Source organism: Ornithorhynchus anatinus, chromosome 1, assembly GCF_004115215.2.
Source record: "Ornithorhynchus anatinus isolate Pmale09 chromosome 1, mOrnAna1.pri.v4, whole genome shotgun sequence".
NCBI lineage: Eukaryota > Metazoa > Chordata > Mammalia > Monotremata > Ornithorhynchidae > Ornithorhynchus > Ornithorhynchus anatinus.
The window spans coordinates 122,973,752-122,990,265 of NC_041728.1; the positions used below are offsets into that span (position 1 = coordinate 122,973,752).

General features: G+C 42.6%; 1 protein-coding gene across 1 annotated transcript in view; it reads left to right on the forward strand.

Annotated features, from left to right (window-relative positions):
- The first annotated feature begins 285 nt into the window (after positions 1-285).
- GPC1 (glypican 1) overlaps positions 286-16,514 on the forward strand; it is a 446,939-nt gene continuing 430,710 nt past the window's right edge. Inside the window, exon 1 of the mRNA XM_029066910.1 lies at positions 286-510. Within this exon, the coding sequence (XP_028922743.1) occupies positions 363-510 (148 nt within the window). The 5' untranslated portion in view covers positions 286-362. The remainder of the gene's footprint in view (positions 511-16,514) is intronic.

Below are 16,514 nucleotides of genomic sequence, written 5' to 3' on the forward strand. Positions count from 1 at the left end.
CAGGGGGTGGGCAGGGGGTGGGCTGGGGGTGGGTGGTGCCGCCCAAGGTGGACTCGAGCTTCCCCCAGCCTCGGACTCCGTGCCCGCCTGAATTTGCGCCAAGCTCGCTCCTGGCTTTTGTTGTCCTCCTCCTCCTCCTCCTCCCTCCAGGCGAGGCCGGAGCCGGGAACCTTGGGCTCGTCCTCTGCGGTGGCCGGTGGCCTCTTCGGATTGTCGTCGGGTTTATCCAGGGGTTGGGGTGGGGGTGGGGGGGAGGGGCGGGGGGGAGGAGGAGGAGGAGGAGGAGGAAGCCGAGGGATTGAAGAGAAGGAGGTGGAGGTGGTGGTGGTGGTGGTCCGGGAAGTCGCGGAGAGCAGAAAGAGATGGATTTCTTGCGGGGATTTTGGCTCCTGTACGTCGCCGCCTCCTGCGCCCGGGGAGACACCAAAACCAGGAGCTGCACCGAGGTCCGGCAGGTTTATGGGGCCAAGGGCTTCAGCCTGAGCGGAGTGCCCCAGGCAGAGATCTCCGGTGAGTCTCTCCTCCCTCCCTCCTAGCATGGCCCCCACCCCCACCCCCCCTACAGCCCACCACTTGGCCCTCCTGCAGCCGGCTCTTTGGTCCAGCCTTTTCCCCCTCTCTCCCCCTGTCTCTCCTCTCCCTGGAAAGAAGACACATCTGCTCAGCTCCCCCGGTGGGACCCCGAGGTCCGGGGAGATGGAGGGGACTGTGAACCCGTTATTGGTCAGGGATCGTCTCTATCTGTTGCCCAATTGTATATTCCAAGCGCTTAGTCCACTACTCTGCACACAGTAAGCGCTCAATAAATACTATTGAATGAATGAATGAAAAAAGAGGGACAAGGGGGGATCCGAGGAGAGAAGGCCGGCAGGAGGGGGTGGGGATGGGGGCGATCATCTCCTGGGGTGACAGGATCCCCCCGATTCCCAGCTGGATCCCATAGGGTCCGTCCGGAGGGGACCGATCGCCCCCAGTGCACGTGCGAGGCCTGAGCCCTATAGGGGACGGACAAAGTTTCTGAAGGTGGGTCGACCTGGTGAGGAGTTGGCCTGGAATTTGCTCCAACTGGACTTGGAAATGTGTTCTCGTCTGTCCAGGCAGGGAGGAGTGGTTGTTGGCAGATCCTTCCTCCCCCGTCTCCCATCCCACCTCTCCAAAACACCTAGTCAGTGAAAACGTTTCCCACGGAGGGGATTTGCTTTGCCGTCCTGGGCGATGGAAGGTTTGTCACAGAATTGCGAGGCAGAGGGAAATTACACGGGCCAACCTTGTCCTAAGCCTGGTCCTAAGGTAGCAGCGTTGACCTGGAGAAATGAAAGGGAGATGTATGTGTGTGGTGGGGGGAGGAATGGGGGACGGTGAGGGGGTGGAGAGGGAGTTATCAACAATCAAGCGAGTCACTATGCAAAGAGGACGGTCTGGACAAATGCCCCAAGGTCACAGCAGTGAAGAGCTCCTTTCCTTAATTTGGCTCTTCGGTGGAAAGCAACTTGAACGGTAGAGGTGAGCTGTTAAAAATCAGGCACACGGAAAGTGACCGTCTGTCATGATTTAGGCACTTGAGACATGGCCTCAGAAAAGTCAGCCCGATTTCCTTCATGGTGAAAACGAATTGCTTTTTTGAAACTTTTAAAGGAGAGATATTTTTCTTGACTCAAAACTGCAAAATGCTACGGGTCTACAGATAAACATGCTGATAGCTTTTACTCTGGAGCAAAAAAAAAAAAAACCTTCTGAATCCTTCCCAGACTTCTCACTGAGTGTATTTCTGTTCACACCGAGTACTTATTCATAAACTTGTGACCCACATCTGAGTGCTGGCTTGTTCATTTAGGGAACTTTCCCTGTTCAGACCCAGCACATGAAGTGAGGTGTTTGTGAGTTTCTCTGTGGAGACATCCCAACTGAACTGTGGTTTGTAGTGTACCTTTGAGCCACTTGATTTCTTATAATGCTGGTGGCATTGCTTTATAAGGAGTTCCTTGGAATAGACCGAGCCCTCAACCTCTCCTGATCCCCACCCCTTAGGACATTGCAGAAATGACTAAATAACTGTTGCCAAATGTAAGTGGGTGGTAGACAGTAACCTTGGGAAGGCTTTTTTTTTTTTTAACAAGGCTGCAAAGATGTATTTTAACTGTCATTGTTAAAAGCAGAGTTTCTCTCATCTATAGGAAGGAGAGTAACTGCTCCTGTGAGACTTGGTTCTCAAGGGTAACCCCAGAGAAGTGAAGTATTGATGAAACACTGATATTCTGTGTTAGGATAGGTACAGCCCAGCGTGTTTGGATCTTCTTATCAGATGAGCACACCTGCTTATTTAGCCTCAAGCAGCCATATCAGCTAAATTGTTAATGACTCCAAAATGTGAGACTAGAAAAGACCAGAGGAAAAGTGAGAGGTTGCCCTGGACGGTCTCCTTAAGCCCCAGGAGCAGGTGACATGCACGCTGCCTATGGTTAAAAACTATCGAAGTAGCTGGGGTTGAAATGTATAAAATGAATATCTTTTAAATTACATTTTTGCTGAGCAATGGTTTGCAAAAAGGACACGTCTAGGCTGTATAGAGGAAGAGAAAAACCACTCTGTGTATGGATGGGTAAACATCTCTTGCTTAAAGAATTGCTAACTGGTTACTCAAGTTATCTGCAGAAGGGTTGTGCACATTCATGTTGGAGGTTGCCGTTTGTAGCTTAATTTGATAGAATCTAGAAAAGTCTATCCATTGAAGACTCAACTTTGCTTCTTGCAATTTGTCCCCAAGCTCTTGATGGCAACTGCCATTCTGAGGAAGTAACTGTAGGTGCTTGCAATGCCCTTTCCTTCAGCTGGAGAAGAAACTTGTGAGAGTTTAGGCAGGATGTGTATACAAACCCAGCTTAGTGCCTGGATACATATTAGAAGTCCCGCTAGCCCATAATTTATATAATAGAATTCTGGCCACATCAAAATTCCAACTTTGCATTCTGGTTGAGCTCTAGCTAATTTGTCCATAATGTAAATGTCTACTGGTCAGCAGACACCACAAACATTTTATTTATAAAAAAAAGCTCATTTGAATTCTTCAGAGATGAGTTGTTCAGTTCTATTTGGCTCTTTTTTTTTAATCAGAAAGTGCAGTTTTGCTTGGGACTCCTAAGACAAGTCAACATGTTAACAAAAGAAGTGAAAGAAATTTTTTTTTGGGGGGGGGCTAGTTTTGTCATGACTAAAACATTGAAGGCAAAACCATCTGTGAGATGATACTAGAGTAGATATCAGTCATATTGGGATCTCAAGTGATTTCTGTGGTCTCAAATGATTTCTATAGATCAGAAATTTTCCAACTTTTTGTTAACTGAGCCACTTTCATTTGAAGCAACTTGCTGGTAAGCTTATTTAGACACTTCTCTCGAGGACTATTTGTTGAAATTCAAAGCAGCAACAACAACAAAATTAACCTGATATTAAGTTGATGAGTATTCTTGGTATATCTATAAAACTTTTTTATTTATTTGGAGGAACTATACCCTAGGGATTAGTACTGTGCTCTGCACACTGTAAACCCTCGGTAAATACTACTGATTGGTGATTGAAGGGGGGTTAAGAATTTCATATTCTACCAATTTTTTTCCCTTAATCATCATTCCTGATACTTGCTTTGCTTCTTATTGTGATCATTTCTTTCATCTGTGTTTGTTTTGTTTTTTTGTTGTTGTTGTTTGTTTCCACGTACTTTGTTACCTCCTTTTCTTGAGAACTGATACCTTTCTTTTTAGAGTGCTTTTCCCTTTTGTTTGTTTTTCCCTTTATTTCTCACTTGCTCACCTGTAGTTTCTTTCCTCTTTTTCCTCCAATTCTTATTAGGCTACTTTCTTGCTTTTAGCTTCACATTCATTAGAGTTTCTATCTGTATCCTTCTTCGGCCAGTCCTAGTCCCCCTGAACTTTCTCTTCAACACCCATCCGTTTGTCTTTCTGCCCCTCAGCCACCTATGCCTCCTAAAGAGCAGTTGGGAGGGGCTTAAACGTGACGCTAGACTTTTGGCAGTTATTACTTGCTACTTCTCTGCCTGCACTTCTTCTCTAGTTAGTTCTCACCCGAGGATCAGGTGTGATTTCTATGGAAAGAGGATTTGTCCTAGTTTTGTTCACTCATCTGTCTGTCTTATCATAGTTCACTTTTTTTTTCTATTCTGACTGCTCTGTCTTTGTCATAAATGTTTCCCTTCTTAGCGCTTTTTTCATCTTTTGTCTAATCTTTCTGATTTATTTTGTTGTTGTTTTTGTTGTTGTTGGTTCTAGTTATCCTATCCACTTTCTGGTCGATTTATCGATTTTTCTTTTGTTCCTCCGTCTGTGCTCAGAGTTTTCTGCTTGCTCGAGTTTCTTAGCTAGTATTTTTTTTCCAATCCTTTCCTTTATTTCTTGGTAGACCTGCGTAGCTGACCCCCTCCACCAAGGCCCCGCCCCTCCCAGCTAGTGGGAAAGGTACTCTGGCGTGGAGAGGAGGGGCTGAGGTAGGGTGGCAGTCTGCCCTACCCAACCCCCTATTCCCCTGTCGATACCGTTTTTTGCTTTGAAAAGAGTGAAGGGCTGGTGACAGCAGAGGCCGCTAGAAGGGAAGGAAGGGAGCTGAGCGATCGCTTTGCTCGACCGTTCTTTTGGAAGCTGGTAGTCACCGGCGGGCCACGGGCTCGGGGCCTTGGGTGTGCGTCCCAAATTGCTCGGGCCCTTTTCCTCAATTCCCCCTCCCCATCGCCCCGACTCGCCCCCTTTGCCCTATCTCTCCCCCATCCCGCCCCACAGCACTTCTGCATATATATACATATCTATAATTATATTTATTTGCATTAATGCCTGTTTACTTGTTCTGATGTGTTTATATATAAGAATTATATATATATATATATATATACACACATACATATATCTAATTCTTCTTATATTTCTATTGATGCTATTGATGCCTCTTTACTTGGTTTGATGTCCATCTCCCCCCTCCCATTGCTTAGAACAGTGCCCCAGCACTTAGAACAGTGCTTATTTATTACCTTATTTATTTTGTTAATGAGATGTATATCTCCTTGATTCTATTCATCTTGATGATGTTGTCTTGTTTTATTTTGTTCTGTTTTGCTTTGCTGTCTGTCTTCCCCGTTTAGACTGTGAGCCCGTCATTGGGCAGGGATGGTCTCTATCTGTTGCCGAATTGTACATTCCAAGGGCTTAGTCCAGTGCTCTGCACATAGTAAGCGCTCAGTAAATAAGACTGAATAAATGAATAATAAGCGCTTAACAAATGCTATTAGTATTATTAATATTCTAGACTGTGAAGCCCTTGTGGGCAGGGATTGTCTCTCTCTGTTACTGAGCTGTGTTTTCCAAGCGCACTGTACAGTGTTCTGCACACAGTAAGCACTCAATGGATCGTATCCAGCGGCAGTGAAGAGGGAGGCGTGAAGCGGGAGGCGACTGCGGCCCCGCTGATTGGCTCCTGGAGGTTGGAGGGCCCTGGAGCACCAATCAGTGGCAGTGCAAGAGTGTTACAGCCCTGACAACTGCAAAGGCCACGTGGCCCTTGGGCGAGGGCGAGGAGTTGCCCCGACCGGCCTTGGGATGTCAGATGTCAGTGTGGTCCCCATTGTTCCCCCTTCCCCAACTTAGGAAGCCCCCAAAACAGGTTGGGGTGAACCCAAGAAACCTGCTAATTACCCCTTAAAATTCCACTCCTTCCTGGTCTACCTTAAAATGAATGGAACCGATTGCAAAAAAGGGTCAAGGGTCTGAGGGAGAATTATTCTCACACCTCTAGGGATTAAGACTGTGAGGCCCATCATGGGACAGCCCGATTAGACTGTAAACCCGTCAAACGGCAGGGACTGTCTCTATCTGTTGCCGATTTGTTCATCCCAAGCGCTTAGTACAGTGCTCTGCACATAGTAAGCGCTCAATAAATACTATTGAATGAATTATCATGAATCTGCCCCAGGCTTAGAGCAGCTAGAACAGCGTGGCACATAGTAAGCACTTAACAAATACCATTGCTATCCCCAATTAGACTAATTGCTATCCCCAATTAGACTATGAGCCCGTTATTGGGCAGGGGTTGTCTCTGTACATTCCAAGCACTTAGTACAGTGCTCTGCACAGAGTAAATGCTCAATAAATACGATTTGATGAATGAATGAAATAACTTGATGTGGGGTGGGGAAAGCCACAGATTTTTGGTTAGGGCTTCACTTCCGCTGTTGAATAAAAAACAAAAAGTAAAAATAGATTGGTGTTGGAAATCACAAGGAAAGAAACAGGGTGTGGAGGGTTAGAAAAGCAAAAAGGGAATTTGGGGTGAATTCGGACCCAGCTATTCCGACAGATCATGGGAAAGCTGTTCAACTTGCCTATTTAGGTTATATTTCGAATATTCACTATAGCTTTTCCCTTTTAGTTATGGTTTTGATTTTTTGTACTGATAGTATAAGGCGTTTCTATCCTTGGTATAAAGCAGTCTCTAACTGTGAATGTTTGTCATTAGGGGAGCAAAGCATGGCACTTGGGGACGATAAGCACCAGATTTTACTCATTTTAGCTTGTCATCCCAATGACTACATGAAGACAGATCTCCCTTCTGGGTGGAAAAAAACAAAACAAACAAACAAAAAACCCCCAAAACCTTGGTATCACATCTTTAAGAGAAACATTAATTTTCAGTTCCTTGACTAGGTTTATTTTCCACCATTCCAAGCTTTGCTGATCCTGCTTTCAAGCAGTTGACTACAAGTCAGCTTTGTTCCTTTTAATAGATAAAATTCACATTTTTATAGCTTTGCAATACCAAAGGAAAGTTTTCCCAAATTAGGGTGACCCACTAAAAGCAAAACTCATGGCCCCTTAAATGGACTACAGTGCCTAATATAGACTGCACGGAGTTTGTGATATTGTTGTGTCATTGTCGTAACCATCACATAGTGATGAAATTGAACACCTGTGGAGCTCAGTTGACAGAAGACAAATGCCCAGGTGATCACTCATGACCATGACCATAAGTCTGATTTTGAAGTCCCAGACTTCATAGCTAGTTTCTTCTTTTTTTGAAAAAGCATATGCCAGGCCTCAGGGCAGTTGTAGAACCATTGATGTCCCAGGTGCTTAGTAGAGTCCTCTGCACACAGTAAACAATCAATAAATACAATCGAATGAATGAATAAATGAATGCTGGCGCAGCTGCTTTAGGTGCCCTGGGGCCCAAGCTACTTGGGGGTCACAGGGCAGCTGAACCTGCTTCAAGGGTAGCCATTCTAGAAGCCCGTCTCCTGGATTTAGCTGGTTTAGTAATAATGATCAATCAGTGGTATTTATAGAGTGTTTATTATGTACAGAGCACTGTATTAAGCATTCGGGAGAGTACAATACAACAGAATTAGCAGAATTGTTCCCTGCCCATTTTGAGTTTACAGTTTCGAGAATATTTAAATACTATATGCCACCCACTATACCAAGTGGGTAGTACATACAAGATAATCAGGCTGGCCACAGTCCCTGTCCCGCATGGCTGAATCAGAGGGATAGCGGTTATTGAATCCCCACTTCACAGATGAGGAAACAGGCACAGAATAGTAACACGACTCGTCCACTGACACACAGCAGGCAAATGGTGAAACAGATTAGAATCCAGATCCTCTGACTCTCAGGCCTGTCAGCCTTCCTCAAGGACACACTGCTTCCCGTAGTACACTAAAATTCTGCAAGCATCATTCTGAAATTTATTATTTTTTTTCAATGTAAGGCTATCCACTCAGGCTGCTTTGAGGGTGAAAAGTTCTAGAGAACTTAGATGCAGAGTAAGGAAACACACAATGGAGAAGGGATGTTTGCATCAGCAACAATCCTTTTCCCCCTTTTCTCTGCCTTCTCTCCCCTCTTTCAATATGGGACCCCATCCAATTCTTAAAGCCCCTGCTGGAAAAATCAGGCCCTGCATCAGATCCAATAACAGGTTGTTCCTCCACTGCGCCTCAAGTCTTCAGCTATGGTATGGGTTGACTGAGCATTTTTTTTAAAGGTAGTTTGAGATCATGAGATGAATGCTTCTCTGCCTTAAGTGAATTGGGGAATTTAATCACTGGACACAGCCAATTGGATAACTGAGGCCAAAAAGAAATCCCTCAGTAGAGTGGCTATGAGTCCTAAATTACCTAGGTAATTGCTTCAATTCTCCACTTTTAAAGTGCAAAGTAGGGATTATTAACCATTTGATTTCTTTAGTAGGGGAGAATTGGTTTTAAAGGCAGAATACTGTTCATTCATTTATTCATTCAATGGTATTTATTGAGTGCTTATTGTGTGTAAAGCACTGTACTAGGTGCTTGGAGAGTACAATATATCAACAAACAGATGCATTCCCTGCCCACAACATGGTTTATGCACTTGAAAAATTTAATATTTCATTTTGAGCAACATTATCTTTCAAATGTTGTTACATGTGGATGAGACACATATTTGTTTTCTTTTATGGGCCTTTAGACCTCTCCCAAAGTTCTTATGACATGTCAGTCAGAAAAAAACACCCTAAGGTTCATGAATTAATACTTGTGTCAAGGAATGAGGTTTTTTTTTGCTAGCTTGAAATATAATTATAATTATCTTATTGAAGGCACAGGACTGTACTTGCTGAAGATTCTGGGGTATTACTGAAATAAAGCCAAGTCTTATTGAACTTTTATTCTTTTGCGCTGGCTTGTATGGACATATACCAGTGCTCAAAGAGGAGTGGGTTAAGGTGGATGGCCTCTCCCTTCGTTTCAGAAAAGACTGAAACCGTCCAAATTTGCTATTCATGGTAATTTGTTAAGCAGTTACTATATGCCAGGCACCATACTGAGCACCAAGGTAGATATAAGCTAATCAGGTTGGACACAGTCCCTTTCCCACATAAGAGAAGCATCATGGCCTAGTGTAAAGAGCATAGGCCTGTGAGTCAGAGGACGTGGGTTCTAATCCTGGCACTGTCAAATGTTTGTTGTGTGGCCTTCCTTTCTCTGTGCCTCATTTGTAAAATGGGGATTAAGAGTGTGAGTCCCATGTGGGACAGGGTCTGTGCCCAACCTGCTTACTTTGTATCTACCCGAACAGTACCTGGCACACAGTAAGTGATTAAATACCACACATCATTATGATTATTATTAAGCTCACAATCTAAAATCACAATTTTAACTGAAGTACAGAGAAGTTAAGTGACTTGTCCAAAATCACACAGCAGGCAAGTGGTGAAGTCAGGAGTCAAACCAGGATCTGACTCCCAGGTCTGTTTTCTAGCCACAACACCCCTCTGCCTCTGTACTATCCCTTACCGCACTTGAAACCACCCTGGGACTTTGACAGTTGCTTAGGTCATCCTGTTTTCATTTGTGTTCATGCCAGCATTGACGTTGCTTAGGGAATGTCTCATGCAGGCTATGGATAGTCAGGTAGGACAGGGAAGAAAAAGGAGAGAAGGGAGAGTTATTTTTATATGCAGATAAATTATCTCTCTTTTTCTCCTGTTGAAATGATTCACATTCCACTGCATTTCCTCCTCCCTTTAAATGCTGACATATTTCGTTTATTTATCAAAATGAATCTCCTGTAATGTTTTGTGTAAGGAGAGATTACAAAGGCTCAAATAAAAAAAAAAATGTGTGTTGCCAGGTTTTTACCTTTTCTAATGATTGGCAAAAAATCCCAACCCAAAAACAGTGAACAGTGAATTTAAGTCTGGCCTCTTGAAGATCTATGATAATTTATGAAAGTGTACATCTTTATGTATTTAGGAATGAAGTTTAAAGTAAAATTTTATCTCTTTTCTGTAATTATCAAGTTTCTGTTGTATTCCTAAATAATAGATGCTCCCTCTAGTGGCAAATATGGTTCCTGAAAATTCCCTTTGCTAGTGTAAATATGTAGAAAATATGGCTTTGTGGGTACTAATACTAAATGAAATTGACTGTTCTTTCTTTTTTAATCATTATCAATCATTCACTCTCTGATAATAATAATTGTGTTGTTTGTTAAGTGCTCGCTATGTGCCAGGCACTATACTGAGCACTAGGGTGGATACAATCAAATCTGGTTGGACACAATCCCTGACCCACCTGGGGCTCACAGTCTCAATGCTCATTTTATAAATGAGGAAATTGAAGCCCAGAGAAGAAGTGACTTGCCAAAGTCACACAACAGGCAACCAGTGGCTCCAGGATTATAACCCATGACCTTCTGACTCCCAGGGCCACACTCTACTATACCACAATGTGAATTAATCAATCCTTATCTCAAAACTTTCCTCATCACATACTCTTGAAGGAAATATTTCAGAGAAGCAGTGTAGCCTAGCAGAAAGAGCACCAGGCCAGGGAACCAGAAGACCTAGGTTCTAAATCTGTCCACCACTTTCATTCAATTGCATTTATTGAGTGCTTACTGTGTGCAGAGCACTGTATTGAGCACTTGGAAAAGTACAGTACAGCAATAAAGAGAGAAAATCCCTACCCACAGTGAGCTCTTTGTGACTTTGGGAGGGTCACAACTTTTCTATGCCTCATTTTTCCTTATCTGCAAAAATGGGGTAATACCCTCATTCTTCCTTCCACTTAGACTGTGAACTCTAAGGTGGAGAGGGACTGTGTCTGATCTGCCAATACTGCATCTCTCCCACTGCAGTGTTTAGCATATAGTAAGCACTTAACACACAGCATTATTATCATCTTAATCATTATCATCGTTATTGTTATTCAGCCACTCTTTGGCCTGAAAAGGTAAAATGGAATCAATTTGGCCTGCTTTATTTTGTTTTCACCAATGCTTTGCATTGGTGCATAGTGGTTCTTCAATCCTTTCTCAGTTGGTCCTCCACACTATTTATGTACTATCTTCCCTCTACTTGACTCTGCTGCTGATCTCAACTGCAAGTCTATGGAATTCACAAGCTATCCAGCTAGCCATAAGGATGTAGCTGTGAGATATCTTATCTAGTCTCTCTTGCTGCAAGCAGGTGATTAATTTCCTAGTTTTCCAACTGCATATGAATCTTTTACAACCTACTCCCTCCATCAAGGGCCTGATTTACAAGACTAGTTGTTTGAATTGTCTTCAACAAAACCAACAACAAAATCCAGCTGTTCTCCTAGTAAATAGAAGTCTGGCATCTGGAGCCTGTCGTTTCTCTTTAATAAAAACACAACTATCACGCAAGTGTTTTTCCATCTTCTCCCTTAGGTCTCCAGACCACTATCTTCAATTCAGGGTTGGGTGATCCTTACCTCTCCATTCTGCATTTCAGCAATTTTGCTGCTAGTTAGCAGCACTACTGGTGAGGACAGGGCCTAGGAGCAGAGTGAAACATAAATTAGTTGGGTTGCTACTTATTAGCAGCTTGAGGGATTTTTTTTTTTTTTTTTACAATTGAGTCTGGAACTATTGGCCTATTAGCTGAAATAAGATTTTGGACTATCAGTGAATTTCTGTTTCCCATCTGAGTCTGTACCTTGGAGTTATTCCCCTAACATTTTTATACTTAAATGTTCCCTCAATCTGTAATGTAGTGTCTATCTCCCCTGCTAGGTTTTAAGCTCCATGAGGGCATGGATCATAGCTCCTAATATTATTGTCTATTATAGTATACTCTCTCAAGCACTCAGTACAGTACTCTGCATAGAGTAGGTGTCTAGTAAATACCACTGAGTGATACCTCTCCTGAATTTCTAAAATTGATTGAAGCTTTCAACTGACTGGCTTTCAGGATGTCTACTTTATAGACTGTAAATCTCCTGAGTAGAGGAATGACTAATTCAGTATGCTTTACTATGCTGAGGACAGTTTTTGATGCTCAACAGATGATAAAGAACATTAACCACCAACAGGGAATGATTGGCCCTGTGGGAATTCAAGTTACTTCCTGTCTCCGGCAGGTGGTGGCAACTCGTGGGCTGAGGGACGCTTATGAAATCAAGGACTTCTTTGTGTGATGTACATTCTCATTCCCATCACTTACTCTGCTGACTGGAACAAACGTTTTTGATTAGACATCATTCCTTCTTCTTTTCTACATTCTAGACCAGGCTTCTTGGAAAAGGAAGAGAGCTTGTTCCCATCAGGCTGTGATGGAGCCGTCTCTTTTGCCAAGTTTACACAAGATGCAATTAAAGTGATCTTGCGCCACTCTTACGTGTAGGTTTATGAACCCTGAGGGTGGAGGAAAAGGATCTAATTGGGCCATTTAATTTAGCGCACGCAAGCAACTACTCTTTTGCTAAATTGGTGCTTGTCTTGGCTATCATGGCCGACTGCAAAGGCTGGATTCTCTATTTGGAGAGTAGGAGGAAGAATTGTTCCCCAATTCCATAACAACCTTCTAGCCAAAATGCATAATGAAAGCATATGTTTTTGCAGAACTAAATGTTGTATATAGTGTGACATACATCATTCCTTCGCCAAAAGCAAAGTCTATAGAGGAACCAATTTAGAGCAGTAGTCATGCCAGGATTAATAATGAAAGAGCTTACAATCTAATGGGGAAAACAAACACCAAAATATTTACCACTGGAATGGTCAAAATGACTCAACTGAACAAGCAATTATACATGAATGCTAAGGAGGATATAAATAAGTTAATAAACAGTACCCCTTCCCCCACAACAAACCTCCCATCACCTTAGAGATAGTGGATCCTAATGCTTATCTACCTCTCAATTCCACCACACCCCTCATAACCTGCCCCTACCTCTCTACCCTCCCTAACCCTCTCCCCAACTCTGGACTGTAAGCCCAGTGTGGACAGGGAAGTGTCTGCCAGTTCTGTTATACTGAATTCTCCCAAGTGCTTAGTACATTTCCCTGCACACACTAAGTGCTCAATAAATTCCATTGATTGAGTGAAATGGCTGAAGGGATGCTATGGCTCAAGTTGCTGGGAAGTTAGGGAAAGTTTGCTGAAGAGGGTGGGATTCCAGAGGGGAATGAATGTGGGAAGAGCCTTAGTCAGATATGGGAAGAGAGGGAGTTTTAAGCCTGGGAAGTAGTGTGAATGAAGGAATGGAGGCAGGAGAGTCTAGAGAGATATACAGTTGAGGAATGAAGAGAGTGGGTTGGGGAATAATGTGAAGAGAGCAGATAATGTGGAGAAGGAGCATGGCGTAGTAGAATGAGCAGGGCCCTGGGAATCAGAAGGACTTGGGTTCTAATCTTGGCTGCACCTCTTGTCTGCTTTGTAACCTTGGATGTCATTTAACTTCTCTGTGCCTCAATTCCCTCATCTGTAAAATGGGGATTAAGACTTTGAGCCCCATGTGGAATATGGACTGTGTCCAATCTGATATGCTTGTAACCACCCCAACACTTGGTTCAATGTCTGGCACATAGTGAGAACTTAACAAATACCACTATTATTATTATATTAATGGCAGGGCAAGATGGTGGAGAAACTTAAACCAATTGTGAGTTTTTGCTTTCTGTGAAGAGACATATGGTGGCAAGGAAAGGTTTTGAGGAGAGATACATGGCAAGTGATGCTTCAGGAAGATGGTCCATGCAAAAGCATGTACAATGGATTGGTGGAAGAGAGGCCAGAGACTGAGAAACCAGTTAGGAGGCCAATGGAATGAATGGTCTAACCTTGGCAAGAAGGGAGCTTTTACCAGGGTGGTAGCACTTAGGGTGGAAAATAAGGGGAGGATCTGGGAGATGTTGTGGAGGAAGAGCTGGTGGGATTTGACAGTAGACTGAATGTAAGAATTCAGTGATAGCAGAGGGTTCAAAGTGACCCCAAGGTTGTGGGATTCTGGAACAAGGAGATTGGTGGTGGTGTTGACTGAAATGGGAAAGTTAGAGGTAAAAAATATCTAGGGAAAGTCAAATTTTGGAAACATAGCAATTCGTTTGTAATAGCAATTACAAGTTATGTTGAAATTAAAAAAAAACAACCCACAGCAAGCTTCATGTTTTAAGTGTGCATCAATTTTCCTTGGGGAGAATCCAGTGCTCTTTAGGTCATATTTTCCTTTGCTTTTAAGGGCACCTTTGGAAGTATTGAAACACTATGCTTTGAATGTGTCTTGCATCATATTGAAATCTATCAGTTGATGATATTTGTTGAGCAGTTACTATGTGCAGAGCACTCTGTACTAAGCACTTGGAAGGGTACAGTACAAGAGAATTAGCAGATAGGTTCCCTGCCCGTTATGAGCATTCATGCTTTTCATCAGGAAATCCTGTGCTGATTGACAATGCTTTTAAGTAAGGAAGGATCCCCTTAGAAAATAATAATAATAATGGTATTTGTTAAGCATGTACTATGTGCCAAGCACTGTTCTAAGCACTGGGTAGTTACAAGGTAATCAGGTTGTTCCATAATAATGTTGGTATTTGTTAAGCGCTTACTATGTGCAGAGCACTGTTCTAAGCACTGGGGTAGACACAGGGGAATCAGGTTGTCCCACGTGGGGCTCACAGTCTTAATCCCCATTCTACAGATGGGGTAACTGAGGCACAGAGAAGTTAAGTGACTTACCCACAGTCACACAGCTGACAAGTGGCAGAGCTGGGATTTGAACCCACTATCTCTGACTCCAAAGCCCGTGCTCTTTCCACTGAGCCACATGTGGGGCTCAAATTCTTAATCCCAATTTTACAGATGAGGTAACTGAGGCACAGAGAAGTTAAATGGCTTGCCCAAGGTCATGCAGCAGACAAGTGTCAGAGCCAAGATTAGCACCCATATAGTCTGACTCCCAAGCCTGGAAAATGTTCAGAGTGGGCCTGTGCTTATACAATGGGCTGCGTTTTATAGGCCTTTAATAAATGCTTGGCAACTAACTTTCTGAAAAGCCTTATGGTCTTAAGGACCAATTCAACCTTGCTGCATTTCCCCTTTTGCTTGCAGGGAAGTTTTGCACTGCTTACCTTTCCTTCGTTCTTGATTGCTTATTTGATTATCATCTAAGAGAAGGAATCATGAGACCATGTTGGACAATGCTGTGTACTTTGGCTTTGTGCTGTATAGAATGTTTAAAATGCTGAGAGGTAAACCTGGTCTTCAAATGATATTTTGATTCCTGCTGTCAAGTTAACGGAGTTAAAAAATTACTGCAATTTAGCACTGAGACTCCTAATGCTCTTGTATATATGATTGAGCTGCAAATTGTGTCAATACTTTTCTTAATCTAGGTCTTCATAGGAGAGCTATGTTTTCAAGCAATTTGTCTATCCCTTCTGATCTCCACTCTTAGACCATTTATAATTTTATGTGATGGAATCAACACCTTAAAGCACTATCCAAAGTCAGTGGCCGCGATTGCTTGTTGAGATGCTCTGGCTGAGCATAGTTAGTTTTTTTCCATTGTATAGCTCTAGACTTTAAGCTTCTTGTGAGCAGGGAACATCTCTACCAAATCTCTTATATTGCACTCTCCCAAGCACTTAGTGCAGGATTCTGCACAAGGTAAGCCCTCAATAAATATGATTGAGTGATCCTTTCTTTCAAGAGGGATTCAATAGTTTGGATCCCACCTATTTTATTATTTTTTGCAAGTGTCCAGATTTGCAGTCTGTGGGTGAAGAAATCCAAGCCACATTTAGAAAGTCTTCCCATTCAGATTGTTTAAATGATCTTCAAATGTTTTTCTCCTGTTCCCCTAATGAAAAGATGAACCATACAAGAAGAAATTCCATCTTGCAGTAAACTGGTTATATAATGAGGAAATATAAAATATGTCATTTGCCCATTGAAATAATTTATCTAGTGATTTTCTAGAGAAATAGGATTTATCTTTGCTTCATCCTTTTTATGACTAATATGTAGGTTTGTCGGGTACTTTTAGATATATGGAAGTGTTCTCAAATATTGTTCAATTGTGTTACAGTTTCCAGGAAATGTGTTTTTCTGTCAGAGGAGGGTGAGGTAAGAACAATTTCTGAATCCTGTAATAGTTTAAAAAACAAAAGTTATTATATTTTCCTTTGTGGCAGATGTTATTGGAGTAGTAACACATTTTTTAAAACACATACCAGAGTAGAGAGATTGATCTGCACAGAGTAAAAATGATTTCATGAATCTACTCATTATTTCATGGCACTAACAATATCTGACTCTAAAATCAGCTAGCAGAGGGATTTGGTAAAAGTAATTTTTGCCACAATTCAGCATAGCAGGGATTGGATGTGCAGGGGATTCTCCCCCTGTGATTGTGTCCTGGTGTCAGATTGGATCATGAGTCTGTTTAATTGACAACTGCTGCCCTAGAATTCTGACACCTTGTGCTTCCCCTCTTCGTTCCACAACCTGCCTTTTCTAGGCCCTGATAACTCCTTTGGTGACAGCAGGACAGCTGGATTGCTAGAGACTAAAATCTAACCCTAAAATTCGTAGACATTCTGGCATCAAATTTCTATGGGATAGACTTGGAGGTGGGCTAATCACATTTGTCTCCAAAACTGTGTAGGTTTACCACCACTACTGTGCTTTGCACCCAGTAAGCTCTCAATAAATACAACTGAATGACGTACACT